This window comes from Rousettus aegyptiacus, unplaced genomic scaffold (genome assembly GCF_014176215.1).
Source record: "Rousettus aegyptiacus isolate mRouAeg1 unplaced genomic scaffold, mRouAeg1.p scaffold_m13_p_4, whole genome shotgun sequence".
In the NCBI taxonomy this organism is placed as follows: Eukaryota; Metazoa; Chordata; class Mammalia; order Chiroptera; family Pteropodidae; genus Rousettus; species Rousettus aegyptiacus.
In genome coordinates, this window is record NW_023416307.1 from 156025816 (window position 1) to 156038946 (window position 13131).

Genomic DNA, 13131 nt, shown 5'->3' on the forward strand with positions numbered 1-13131 from the left:
GGCGGGACACTCGCGATGGGATGAACTTAGGGCTTGGTACAACAGAGGGAACAGCCAAACCTCAAGCAGTGAAAGAAAAAATGACTTTATGATGAAAGCAAAGTACAGACAACAGCTTACATACCCTAGCCAAGATATTGGGGGCCCACATGCTCTTGGGAGTGGTAAGTCCCCCGTGACCACTTCATGGACCCAGTGATGTGTAGGAATAGAACCCTGGGCTGGTGACCCTAATCATCTGGAACCCTGTCTCTCCCTGGGGCTGCTTCCTTTCAAGAGGGATCAGGTGATCTCACAGGGCCCTGGTTTTAAAACGGTGTAAATGTGGGTTTTTGTTTTTGTTTTTGTTTTTGTTTTTTATCTCTTTCATGAGAGGTGGGGTGTGCATATGGGAGGATTGGCTAGGCTAAAGAGAACAAGAGACAGAATCCTCCAGGACTAGTAAATGGCAGCAGGGACAAGAAGGTCAGGGCAGGTGACTCCTGGCTTTATGCTGCTTCAGGCCCAGGCTCAGGCCTGGGCTCCTGGCAGGTGGGGCCAGCCCAGCCCCAGTAACAGCGGCAGCTGAAAGACTCCCAAGCTCCAGGGCTGCCATCTGGCTGCAGGTGCAGAAAGGCTTCCAACTGTCCTGGGTCTTGCCGGACACAGCGCCCATGGCCATGGCACCGCTGATGACTGCAGGCTATGGCTGCCCTGGTCACGTTGATCACATAGGAGCCCAGGGTATCCAGCAGGTAGTCATAAAGACGCCAGCACTTCTCCTGAGAAGGGAGGAATGTATCAATACTCCTGCTCGGTGGCTCTGCCATGGTTTCTCCCCGACCCTGAGACCCCAACACAGGCTGAGTGCCAGGTTGAAGTGGCAGGGGCAATGATCACCTCAGAGCTGGAGATGCTTAGATCCCCCCAGAGCACCACGCCGGCTGCCCCCAGCGCTGCGCTCACACCAATGGTATGCATAAGGTCATCCTGGAAGCAGAGAGCTGTTAAGCCAGGGCTCCACTGGTCAGATCCATCTGGGCCTACCTCCACCTTCCAGAAACCTTCTGGCTCACTGCTGTGATCTAGTTCCACATCTAGAGTAGGGCCCCTTGGTATTGAACCTCTGAGTGGCTTCTCAGGCCCTCCGTTCAGACAATGTCTTCCCTCAGACCAGGGCTCCAAGGCTGGGCCTTGCCTTCTTCCTCAAGATCTTTTAGGGCAGAGCCAAGGCTCATCAGATGCTCCAGGACAGAACTGTGCCCCCCGACCCCCACCCCACCACCTAGATCAGGGCCTCCTCCTCAAATCCTCCTCCAACCTTCCTAGGACAGGGTCATGCCTCCTCACTAGACATCGACCTCCACTCACCTGGGACAGGAACTTCCCAGAGCTCTGGTGTGTGAGGCGGACATAGGCCAGGACAGGCAGGGAATGTGGGTGCCCAACGAGGGCCACACGAAATGCCTCCTCCAGACGGTATCTGACAAACGTCTGGTGGTAAACAGGAGGCAGCCTGGGTGGGAGGTAGATGCTGGGGAAGAGGGCGCTGGAGGCAGCCCAGAGCCAATGCAGTTGGGTGTTGCGGGCGACGGTGGCTGCGTGGCAGTGGCCCGTGTAATTAGAAGCCATACCATGCCAGCCATTGCCACAGGCTGGGAAGTGGTAGAAACCCCAGAGCCCACGGGGCTGCAGTGCCTGGCCCAGCCGCAGTGTGCCTTCCATCAGTGCACGGGCTGCCTTTTCGAAGCCAATACGGGCCTGGTAGAGCTGCTCCTGGGGGTCCAGGTGGGGGAATGCCTGCTGTGCCCAAGCCCATGAGGCTGCCTGATAGGCTCGGCGGCGGCCCCAGTTCCCAGCCCAGAGTGGATACCATTCCTCCCAGTCCAGCACTGCCAGGCCAGCGAAGCTAGGTCCCAGAATGCGGTGGATCTGGGAGGCAGCCCGTGCCAGGTGGCGGTCAAGCAGCACAGCCTGGGGGATGCCCCCATTGTGAGCTGTGCCCCTGGGCCCAAGGTAGGGATAGAGACCAAGCTGGTTCTTGTAGAAGATGGTGATGTTCTGACCATGGAAACGGTGGCCGCGGTTGGCTATGATGCCCAGGGTCTCCAGTGGCAGATGCACACCAAAGCGGGCCCTACAGTGTGCTGAGGGTACGTTCCACAGCACCGAGAAGGGGCGTTCAGGGCCCTGATGCAGGGGCTGGCCACACCCCAGGCACAGGGCCACCCCTAGCACCAGGGCCGGGCCTAGCTGCATGGTCATGCCTCGGGAATGGAAACCTGCAGGAGAAAAGGGGTGTGAGCTTAAAGTCCATGGCCGTACCTCCCACATAGCAGGGAAAGCTGGGAAAACTTCCTCAGCTCACAAGAAGAGTGGGACTGGGAAAAGCACAGTCCTCAAGGGGTCCCATACACCTCAGAGCAGCAACGCCCCAAGCAGGCCTGGCCAGCTCCCTTCTCATGTTTTTCATCTCTGTCATGGCACTACTGTACCCTCTGACTCCTTCCCTACCCATAAGTCCCCTTATTTCCTCTGCCCATCTTGTTTCCTGTCCCAGTGACACTCAGCCCCCACCTTGCCTGGCTTAATTCCTACTCAGCACTCAAGTCTCTGCTGTGGAATCACCTCCCGTGGGAGGTTTCCTGGATCTCCAGGTAGAGGGTGCTTGGGCTCCCACTGTCCCAGCACAGACCCTGGAGTGGGTGGGGCAAAGGGCAGGTGTCCTTTCATCCATGGCCTCAGGGCCAAGGTGGATCTGGAGGCTCCTGGAGGGATAGGGGACCTAAGATGAGTCTGGGAGGTAAGAGTGGGGGTCAACAAATAAATTGTCATGGCTACACCCAACAAAAGCCTTTATTCGGCCATACTGACAGCTCTGAGCCAGAGCCAGGAGCCATCTCCTGCCCCCATTGGCACTCAGGAAACATGCTCAGGCTAAAGCTGTCCCCAGAGGTTAGGGGTTAGGGGCTGAGGTATGGCCAGTGGGCTGAGGCTGGGATTGTCCTGGGTAAGTTCATTGACCCAGAAAGATGGTGCCTTCCCCTTGGTGGCTCTCAGATGTCCTTCTCCATCCAGAATATGGGGCATCCTCTCAGGTCACAGTATTGTGTCTCCAGCAGGTTTTGTGGAAGGGCCCCTGCTGGAAGTAGTGATGAGGAGGTCAAGGGCTCAGGCAGGGGAGGGGGTGGTGGCAATGATGGCCCTTTGGGGGCTCTTGGAGCAGATTGAGCAGTTGAGCTAGGGCCCTTGCAGGGTGGTCGGGGGGGAAAGGCTCTGGGGAAGGCACTGAGTAGGGTGGTGGGTAGCCGTCGGCTGGTGAAGACCAGGCCCTGCACAGGCTCACCCAGCCGGTAGCCCAGGTGGGCATAGAAGTTCAACTGGTCATGGGTGGTGAGGTGCAACCGGCGGAAGCCCCGGGCCTGGGCAAAGACCTCAAGGCCCTCCATGAGGCAGCGGCCAAAGCCACGGCCCCTTAGAGCCCGGGCCACCACCACTGTCTCTACTAGGAGGCTCTGGGGCTGGTCCAGCACCCGTGACAGGCGGGCATGGCCCACCACGATGGGGGCTGCCCCGGGTGTGGGGTTGGAACTCAGCAGCATCAGGCAGAGGGGGAAGTTGTCTGAGGACTGGCCCAAGGAGTGCAGGCGGGAGGCCCGGCTGCGGGGCCACTGCTCATTGATGAGGTCGGCACAGGCATCCAGGAGCTCAGGTCGGCAGTGCACAGGCTCCAGGGTCAGCTCAGTTGAGCCAGGTCTGAGGGTCATCTCTGGAGGGCATGCAGAACCCGGGGTCAGTTCAGATAGCCTGGGGCTCAGGATCAGCTCTGGCTGGTGTGCAGGATCCAGGGTCAGCTTGGCCAGGTTGGATCTCAGGATTTGCTCTGGCTGGCATGCAGGATCCAGAGTCAGCTCAGCTGGGCTGGTACTCAGGATCAGCCCCATCCAGTGTGTAGGGTCTATGGTAGGGGTCAGCTTGGCTGGGCCAGGGCTCAGAGTCAGCTCCTGCCTATATGTAAGATCCAGGCTTGGCTAAGTCAGGCTGGGAGCCAAGGCTATCTCCTGCTAGGCTGCAGGTGGCTCAGTGCCAAGCTGGGGGTTAAGGCCATGGTCTCCAGGACCTGGTATCTCCTCCTCTGGACACCAGCCATGCTGGGCTGTTCTAGGAGGGAGGATGGGCCTGGAGCAGGAAGGGGCTGACAGAGTACTAGGGGAGCCATGCATCCTAGAACAGGGGAGTAGCGGGCTGCACCTTGCTCCCATACTCACCTAAAGCACAGGTAAGCCGGAGGAGATCCATCTCCTTCCTATACCTGGGGGAGCTTACTCAGGTAGACAGCAGAGGGGATGGGTATAGGGTGTCATGCCCCACACTGGATGGAGGCTGAGGGCTAAAGGCTGGGGCAGAACCCAGGAGTCCTGGCCCCAGCCTGGTCTGGCTACAACTTTGTCCTCCCCAGGGCAGTTGATCTAGCCCTATACCACTGCAGCTTGCTGGCCAGTGGACAGAACATGCAAACCAGACACCATGACTCCTGCTTAAACCCATCCAAGGCTCCCTTTGGAGGGAACACAACTATCCCCAGGACCTCACTGCCCCTATATTCCAGGTCATTTTTTTTGACCACCTGGGTCATGCCCACCATTTAATGGATCCTGGGACACCACTTACCCACCCATTGGGCTATTTTCTCCTCCCTGGATTGCCTTCTCTGCCTGGGGCACAGGGCCCATGACCCCCTCTTCAACACTGCCAGGACACTTTGACTGAGCATGGACCCAACTGTACCTTCAGATGGGGCCCCAGTAGCACTAACAAGGGGCCTGGCTCACAGTCACACAGCAACGGTAGCTCCTGCAAGCCTGGTTCTGCACTGGCCTGAGTTTCGTAGCCACCCTAGATAAGGACCACAGCTTCCTTCCTACATTCACAGGGGGTCCAACGGCCAACAGCTTAGGGGCCCAGATCTTCTGCACCCAAACCCCACTGTTTGCCCATCCTACCTCAGGCCCCACTGGCAGAAGGATCTATGTTGGGGGATTTCTGGTGGTGGGGGGTGAGGGCTGGGGGAGGCGCTGGGCCCCACCATTCTACTCACCTGCTCATCAGAGGGGGTGTAGTGGCTCCCCTTCCCCACCTCCCCTGGAAGTTCCCTTGAGCTTGAGGCCAATTCCACACTGATCAGTAACAGGTGGGCCTCTTGCGTCACACCACATTCCACTCAGAGGGCTCTAAGGCCCTCACCTGTAATCAGTTACCTCCGCAGCTGCGACACCCTTTGACCAGGAGGGAGGAAGCCCCAGGATCTGCCTGTAGGCCCGGAACCTCAATCTTCCTCCCAGGTTTAACCCCTTCAGTACCGACCCAACCGACTGTGGGCGGGGCCCCTGGGTCCTCAGAGAGGAAGCACTGTCCCTCCGGTGCCTCGGTTTCCCCCTCCCTCCTAGTGGGTGGCAAACCGTGCTGTTGTCGGGGAGAGGGGCTTCGGGAGCTTGACTCTGGGTGGGTGTGGTTCGGCATGCTCTGGGAGGGAACCACAGACACAAAGAGGGCGCGCGGGGCGGCACGGGCACTTGACCGCACGCGCGGAGCAGACAGGAGCGCGGGGGATAATGAGGGCGGAACGCCGCGCATGGGGTGGGGGCGGTACTGACATGTTGAAGCCGGGATCCAGGATGCTCGGCGTCCTGGCTCCACACAGATCGGGAACTCGCTGTCTCTGGCTTGGACTCTCCCGTCCGCCCGCTCTGGCCCCTAGCGGTGCGGCGGACGCACTGCGGTCGACGAAAGCCGCGGCGCACCACTTGGTCCAGAGTCTCCGGGGGTGGCCAGACCCCGCCCCCGAGCCCCCGTGTGACCCTCTTGGGCCCCGCCCCCGGACCGTGCGTCATAACACTGACTGGACGCAGGCTCGGTCTGTAGCCTGGCTCCGCCTCTTCCCCGCCCGGGCGCGCGGAACCCAGCCCTGCGTCCTGCGCGTCGCCCCTTCGACCCAACGCCGGCTCCATCTCCTGGCGGCTCCGCCCCTCCAGGCCCCGCCCCATAGAGGCCGAGTCCGTCGCTCCCTGCGTCACAGCTTAGGTCCGGCCTGGATTTGGCTCTGCGGAGGCGGTGCTGGCGTCTGGTGCTCCCCAAGCCTGAGCTGGGCGGGCAGACTCCTCCTCCAGTTGGCTCCGCTCCCGCCTCGCCCCCGGACTCAGGTCTCGCCCCTGCTCGGCTTTGTCTCGGCTCCTGACCTTCTGCCCCCATCCAGCGTGGAAATGGCCAGGTGGAGCTTCCTCTGGAAATGTGGGTCCCGCCCAGGGAAGCAGCCTCCCTCCGACTGACGTCAGCTCTGAGAGACGAGACTCCTGTGCCCTCTGGATCCCGGCGCCTGCACATTTTAGGCGCTCAATAAACAGCATTTGAAGCAAGAATCATCATCTGCTTTATTTGCGGGGCTGGTGCCCCTGAACGGATTCAGGTTGCGTGCAGGGCTGGTTACGATCAACACGTAGTAAGAATCAAAGGGCGCTACCTCTATAGCCAAACAGCATGGGTTCAAATCTCAGCTTCCCCATTTTCTCGCTGTGCAACCTTGGGCGGAGGGCTTTCCCTCCCATTGTGCCGCAATTTCCTCATAGCATCCTGTTAGGACTGAATGAGTTAGCCTACTTGAAATGTTTAGCTAGCACAGGACTCGGAGAACAGTAGGCGCTCCGTGAATGTCAGTTTTTGTGATTGCTGCAGTTTAAAGACTGGCTCAGAGTCTCTGAAAGAGATTGTTTATGACTGCGGATGGGTGCCTGAGTCTCAAACTCCTTATGGAACTATCCCGGTCTGTAAGCATGTGTGCATGCGCAGGTATATGCTCATGACTGGCTGAGTGTACTCCTGACTGTGCTGAGTGTACTCCTGACTGTGACCATGACTCATGGAACTGCCTGTATTTGAAAAAGCCTTGGCCAGGCCCAGAGTGCATCAGGGGGTACTCTGTGTGTATCCCGGTGTGTGGCCGATCACCAGGCGCCCTGCTGCTCACACCATCTTCCCCTCCAGCCAGGGTAGCAGCGACATTTAAACTCTACAGCCATCCGCACCCGATCCTCAAGTGAGAGGGCACCTTGCAGGGTCAGGGGCCCACCACCAGGTGTGGGCTTGATGGAGAAACTGGCGGGGTTGAGGATGAAGAGGGCGTCAGGGTGGCTGAGGCGCCGGGCACAGCGGCCATGGCCCGAGCACAGGGCTTGACTGCACAGATGAGCCCCACTGGTCACGTTCAGGATGAAGGGCCCCAGCGTGGTGTCCACATACTCTTTGATGGCCTGGCATGATTCCTGGGCAGGAGAGAAAGTGTCGGAGATAACATGGCCATGCATGGGCCTACCCAAGGCACTGCAGCCCTCGCCTGCTGGCCAGCCAGGCCTTCAGGAGTAGGAAGGGTGGACCAAGGTCTCCCCAGTCAGCCGGGCAGCACCTTCCGTCCCTGCCCCGCCCCCACCTCCACCTCCACCCTGGGCCTGAGCTTACCTTGGTTTTGGTGTTCTCCCAGCTCACCCAGAGCACCGCTCCGGCTGCCCCCTGGGCCGCGCTCTCCCCCAGGCTGTGCTCCAGCTCATCCTGCGGAAAGCGACAGCACAGCCCTGTGGAGCTGCCCTCCCGCACCACAGCAGATTACTGTCACACCATTGGATGAGATAAATAACTCATCACCCCCACCTGGGGCTGCTCTGGCCCGGTGGCCAACGGCCAGCCTGTGCCCTCCCTAGCCTGTGAGTGCCATGCAGGCGGCGACTACATCCCACTAATGAATGTTGAACCGTCTATGCCTAGCACAGAACTTGGCACACGACAGTTGTTCAAAGAACAAGAGAATGAATGGATGAAATTGCCCAAAGCCTGTATGGCCTCAGCTGCTGGGCCTAATGCCTGACAAGGTAAGGTACGGGGTGGGCAGGGTCACGAGATGAGACTCACCAGGGGCAGAAAACGGCTCGTATTGCCATAGAAGATCTGGACGTAGGGTAACACCGGCAGACTGGGGTACCCAGCATTTGCAGCCACACGGAATGCCTCACCCACACGGTGCCGCACATACATCTTTGCCTTCCCCGTGCCGTCCAGCGCTGACGGCATGTAGATGCTAGGGTAGAGGGCACGGCTCCGGCCCCACAGCCACCCCAGCTGGTCATTCTGGGCACGGATGCCTGGTGGGCACTTGCCTGTGTAGTTGGGGCTTAGAAAGTCATAGTTATAGCAGTCAGGGAAGCCATAGAAGCCCCAGAGGCCACGAGGTCGCAGTGCCTGCCCCAGCTTAAGGGTGCCTACCATCCAGTCCTGTGCAGCCGTCTGGAACTGGTCCTGGGCTGCTGCTTCCACAGAAGGAGCTGGCCAGTCAGGGTGCTGCCCCTGTACCAGTTCCCGTGAGCGCTGCCGGTAAATATCCTTGGAGTCCCAGTTGAAGGCCCAGCGTGGGCGCCATGCCTCCCAGTCAATGACTACCAGCCCTGAGAAGTCGGCCACAGGCATGGCAGCCAGGATGTCCTGGAACATGTGGGCCAGGTGGGCATCCAAGCTGGCATTCTGGGGCAGGCCGCCAAACACGGGCTCCCCAGCGGATGTATAGTAGGGGTAGGTGCCCAGCTGAGAGCTGTAGAAAATGGTCATGTTAGGGCCAAGGAAGGTCTGCCCGGGGTTGGCCACCACATCAAAGACACTGACGTCCACGTCCACGCCGTGCCTCTCCAGGCACCACTGGGTGTTTGCATTCCAGACGGTGGTGAAGGGCTGGTTGAGTACCACAGAGCCCCCAGAGCCTTGGGCCATGCCGGGCAAAGTCAGGAAGAGGGCGCAGACAGGAAGCAGGTGGGCTGCCATGGCACAGGGTAGGTCTAGGGAAACCTAGCCACGGGAGGCAGAGCTGAGAGCAGGCCTTGACCTCTCTGACGCCTGCACAGGGCAAGCAGGCCAAACCCCTGGCTCATTAATCCACCCCTGGTCTGGTTTCAGGTAAACACCAACCCGCAGGACTCAAAAAGGTCAGAGGGCAAAGAAAAGGCATGGAAGGGAGCAAAGTCCCTGGAGGGCATGTCCAAGTTTCCTCTAGGGCCCAGCCTTTGCCCTGTCTCCCACAGGCCTTTGCTCTGGCCTAGGCTCATCACCCTACTTCCCCAAGGGCCACAGAAGCCATGACATCTGTTCTGAGAAGACTGGCAGGAAGCCAGGCCCTGGGCCCCCAGGCTGGCCTTTTCTGTCTCTTCCCCCAGGAATCCCAGCCAGCGTTGGCACGGATGCTCAGTGATCAAGGACTAGCTGGTCCCGCTCTCCTGTATATCCGTCCACCAGTCTGTCCACTGTCCCTGCTAACCTCAGGGCTGAAGGGCCTCATTCTCCAAACTTCCTGACCCCAGGATGAGCGCCTAGACAGGAATCAGCAAGATTCTTTGTTCCTTAACTGTGGTCCCAGCTGCACCAGACTCTTGGAGGAAGAAGCTGCTGTTGACAACTCTGAGCTTTTGTAGGAGGTCACCCCACCCAGTATGGGGGCAGGCCTCGGAGGGTCAGGGCCAGGCAGCGGAGCCACCTCGGGACCCCTAGCAAAATGTTCTTGGTCAGGGGTGGGGCCTGGGCAGGAAGTGGCCCCTCCTCCCACCCTGTCAGCACTAGGGCAGGGCTTCATGGCTTTATTTGGACTGGGGTGGGGGCGGAGGCAGTGCAGGGGAGTTGTCTGGGTGGCGGCCCAGCTGGGCAGGCCTGTCTGTGGTACTGGAGTCTGGGTGCCTTGGGAGGATACCCAGGGAGTGAATTTCCCCTGCATAGCTGCATTATGACATGTGGGAGCCCTGGACGCTTTTGCCTTTGTGGGTCCCTTCCTCAAAAAGTATTTAAAAATATATTTTACAACAATGTTGGTATAAAGATAAGTACAATCCAGACTGAATTCATTATGTATTATTTATATATTTTTTCTTCTATTAAAAATCATAACATGTTTGTGGGTCCCTAGAAGTATTGTGGCTCTTAGGCCCTGCGCCTGGTAGATAAGTCATCCCTGCTTTAGGGACCTGGTAGAAAGGCACTGTGTTCATGAAGTCGGGCCTGTGTTGTCACCCTCTGTACACTTGCTGGGTCAGTGATTATATCTCTGTGAAGCTGTAGTTAGTGGCCATCTGGGCCTCCATGCAAACTCCGGCAGAGTGTGAGACTCCACTGTCTTGTGACTGTGAGACCACGCTGGTAAGACCACGGGTCTGAGCAGGGTGTATCAGTGACTGCATGCTTGTTCATTCCCTGGTGACTTCACTTGTGTGCTGATTCAGAAGCTAGTGATTGAGACCTGTTAGGTGCCCAGGCCCAAGCTTGCCTGCCAGGGTGGGGTAAAGGGAACATCATGGCCCTGGCCCAGGTGAAAATGCTGCCAGGGTCTACAGCCCAGTCTGAGCCTGAGCCAGTGACCCTCCAGCATGGTGGTCACCAGCAGTGGCACGGCTGGCTGCCACCTGGGTTTGGTCCTTCAGGCTGACTAGGATGGAGAAGCTGGCAGGGATGGAGAGGAGGATCCAGGGTGCTGGGGGCTGTGAGCACACCAGCCATGGCCTGAGCACAGGATCTAGCCACAGAGGTGGTGGCCACTGAGCCTGTTCCAGAAGCAGGGTCGCAGAGTGATGACCATTAGGCTCAGAGAGCCTGGCACAACTCCCAAGGGCTCCATGCTACCTCCTGGTGCCCCCGGAAACCTAGTGCTGCAACTGGCTCAATCCAGCCAACCAGCAGGCCAGCATTCTCTAGCTGGCTTCAGTCCAAGAGAGAGGATCTGATGGTTCTGATGGTGAAACAGCAGGAAGCAGCTGGGGTGCCCGGAGCCCTCCCCCACACCAGGGCCCCGCCCACAGGCCAGCTTCTGCCAGGTTATTCTGGTCAGATTGGTCCAAGTGGCGTGTGTCTGGGGTCTGAGGAACAGACTGAAGAAATGAAATGGAACCATTATAGACAAGCTGCTCAATTACTAAGATCAAGTAGGATGAGACCCAAGGAAAGATTTTGTTCTTGTTTCAAGTAGCCTGGGGACTTAAGCTTTTTAACTGTCCAGTCTTACATCAACACCTGGACACATCTCAGAGCTCCAGCCAGTCCTCTTAATTAGCCCCTGAAGGACTCACATATCCAGACCGCAGGATGTGACGAGACCTCTTGGTGTCCACCTTTAGGCCACACATCTGATAACCCCTCTTGGACAACCCAGAGGCTGAGAATGAAGAACTGATTACTCTCAGGAAAGTACTTTTTACATTCCGTTGACAGGTCAGTCCAGCTTCATGGTCCAGCTCTGCCTGCTTTCTGGTTGGACAGACCTCAGGCCCCTGAGCCACCTCACTCCCCGTTCCCCTCACCCAGCTTACCCATGGGACAGCTCTGGCTATCTCCCAAGTTGTGCTTTCTCCACGGCTGTCTTCCGGGTCCCTTCGGGAAGTGATATGAGGTGGTCATGGGATTGGAGGGGTCACGGTTGGCTGGGTGCAGGTCACAGCTTTGTACATAGGTTATGGTTATGGGTATGTAAGGGTCATAGCTAGACGGGGAAGGTCCCGGCTGTGTCGGTGAGGCCACGGGTATGCCTTCATCACCTGTGTGCTGGGAGGTTCCAGATGTGGGTTTGGTAGCTCACAGATGTGCAGTGTGTGGGTCACAGCTGCCCTCCTTATCTTGGCTCCATTGTCTCATGGTCTTACTGGCCAACATCTGAATCTTTTTTCCAGCAGGCTGTCCACCCACCACCGCCACAAACACTTGGGAAACCTTCCACCGGGGGCCCCTCCTCCACAACGTGAGTTATGTTGCCCTCCCGGGGCAACCGCCCAGCCTTTCTCCCTTCTTTGTCACCAGCTAGGCGGGTGAGGAATCGTTTTACAACCTGAATGGACATCGATCTGGAAGGATTTGCTTCCGCAGGCTCTGCTCCCCTAACCACGCCATCCTCACGTCTGTGTGCTTCTCTGGGGAGCACCCTCCACAGTCTGCACATCCAGGGTACATCTCCTTCTACATTGTGTCCACAGGGACAGGGGTCTTTGTTGGTGAGGTTCACGGATGCATCCCCAGCAGCGAGCCCAGCACTGGCGGGTGTGTGTTCCATGTGTTTACTGAACAGGCAGGACTCGTGCTCCAGGACTGTCCCTCCCTCCTCTGCCTGCAGCAGACCCCCAGCCTCAGCCCAGACTCCTACTGAGTCCTGAGTTTGGCTTCCTCCAGCCTTTGTGCTTGCTCACGCCTAGCACTGAGCCGCCTCCTTACCTCTCAAAACTCATAGAAAGCACTTTCTCCAATTTCCCTTTCCAGAGTCCTTGTGGCTGGCTGCCCTCCTCACCACTCAGCTGTTTCTTGAGCCTGTCTCCCAGAGCCGGTGTGTCCTGAGGGCAGGGCTGAGTCATCACTGGACAAGGACACCCAGGTGTGGGTGTGCTGGTTGAGGGGCAGGGCAGAGTTACCCACCCAGGGTAACTCCCTTCAGGTGCAGAGGCGTGAGGCAGGGCGGAGCTCGTCCGACTGCTCCGGCTGCCACTGCTCTCCCCTGGGGCAGCTAGGGGCAAAGCATGTTCTCCTATGTATAGGAGACTTCTTAAGACTGACCTCTTAAAATGTCTGCTCCCAGGCTCATGATGCGTCCCCTTTACCCCATCATGTATGTGCAGTGGGACAGGGACTGGACCCCAGAATCCACACCCCAATCGCCTGCTTGCTTCTTCCGCCCATACTCAGGAGAGGGCTGACTCAGGGGGGAGAGGTGTGTGTGGCTGCAGTCCACCACCCTTGGGAATAGGGAGTAGAGGAGACGCCCTTGCCTGTGGGAACAGCAGGGAGGGGTGGTCTGGCTACTTGCCTAGCCAGGAAAGATCAAACATCCTCTTCTCCCCTTCTCCCTGGGTGGGCAAGGCGAGGTGGCTGGCACTGGCGCAGCTGGGGCTCCATGGGCCAGTAGGAGAAGCACAGTGAGTCCCGCCCCTCACAGAGGGTTAGGCTGAACTGCATTCCAATCAATATGGAGAAAGCAAGGCCCTTGGCGTTGGGGTGGCATGTGAGACCCTCCACTCCTAGTGGCTCCTGCCCCATCAGGACAGCTGCAGAGTGGGTACCTCTGGGCTCCCAAATCCCAGTAGACACATTTACAGATGAGAA

The 13131-nt window shown here is 58.4% G+C and overlaps 3 protein-coding genes across 4 annotated transcripts; all 3 read right to left on the bottom strand.

Annotated features, from left to right (window-relative positions):
* Positions 1 to 66: 66 nt before the first annotated feature.
* HYAL3 (hyaluronidase 3) lies at positions 67 to 5627 on the bottom strand. The gene is given in 5 exon segments (XM_016150003.2): positions 67 to 511; positions 513 to 761; positions 880 to 969; positions 1351 to 2261; positions 5238 to 5627. Coding segments are annotated over 5 exon segments (1671 nt in total). The 5' UTR covers positions 5614 to 5627; the 3' UTR covers positions 67 to 466.
* On the bottom strand, positions 2818 to 6272 carry NAA80 (N-alpha-acetyltransferase 80, NatH catalytic subunit). Its single transcript, XM_036219713.1, has 2 exons — positions 5634 to 6272; positions 2818 to 3866 (listed from the first exon to the last, which is right to left on the bottom strand). The coding sequence occupies exons 1-2, from the start codon at positions 6021 to 6023 to the stop codon at positions 3036 to 3038; spliced, it is 1221 nt and encodes a 406-aa protein (XP_036075606.1). The 5' UTR covers positions 6024 to 6272; the 3' UTR covers positions 2818 to 3035.
* Positions 6273 to 6389: 117 nt separating this feature from the next.
* Positions 6390 to 13099, bottom strand: HYAL1 (hyaluronidase 1). 2 transcript variants are annotated; one of them, XM_036219711.1, is made up of 4 exons: positions 9326 to 13099; positions 7936 to 8859; positions 7489 to 7578; positions 6390 to 7295 (listed from the first exon to the last, which is right to left on the bottom strand). In XM_036219711.1, exons 1-4 carry the CDS (start codon positions 9344 to 9346, stop codon positions 6978 to 6980), a joined length of 1353 nt encoding a protein of 450 aa, XP_036075604.1. In that variant the 5' UTR covers positions 9347 to 13099; the 3' UTR covers positions 6390 to 6977. The 2 variants fall into 2 exon arrangements, with proteins under 2 accessions (XP_036075604.1, XP_036075605.1); XM_036219712.1 differs by lacking the exon at positions 7489 to 7578.
* Between the last annotated feature and the right edge of the window lie 32 nt (positions 13100 to 13131).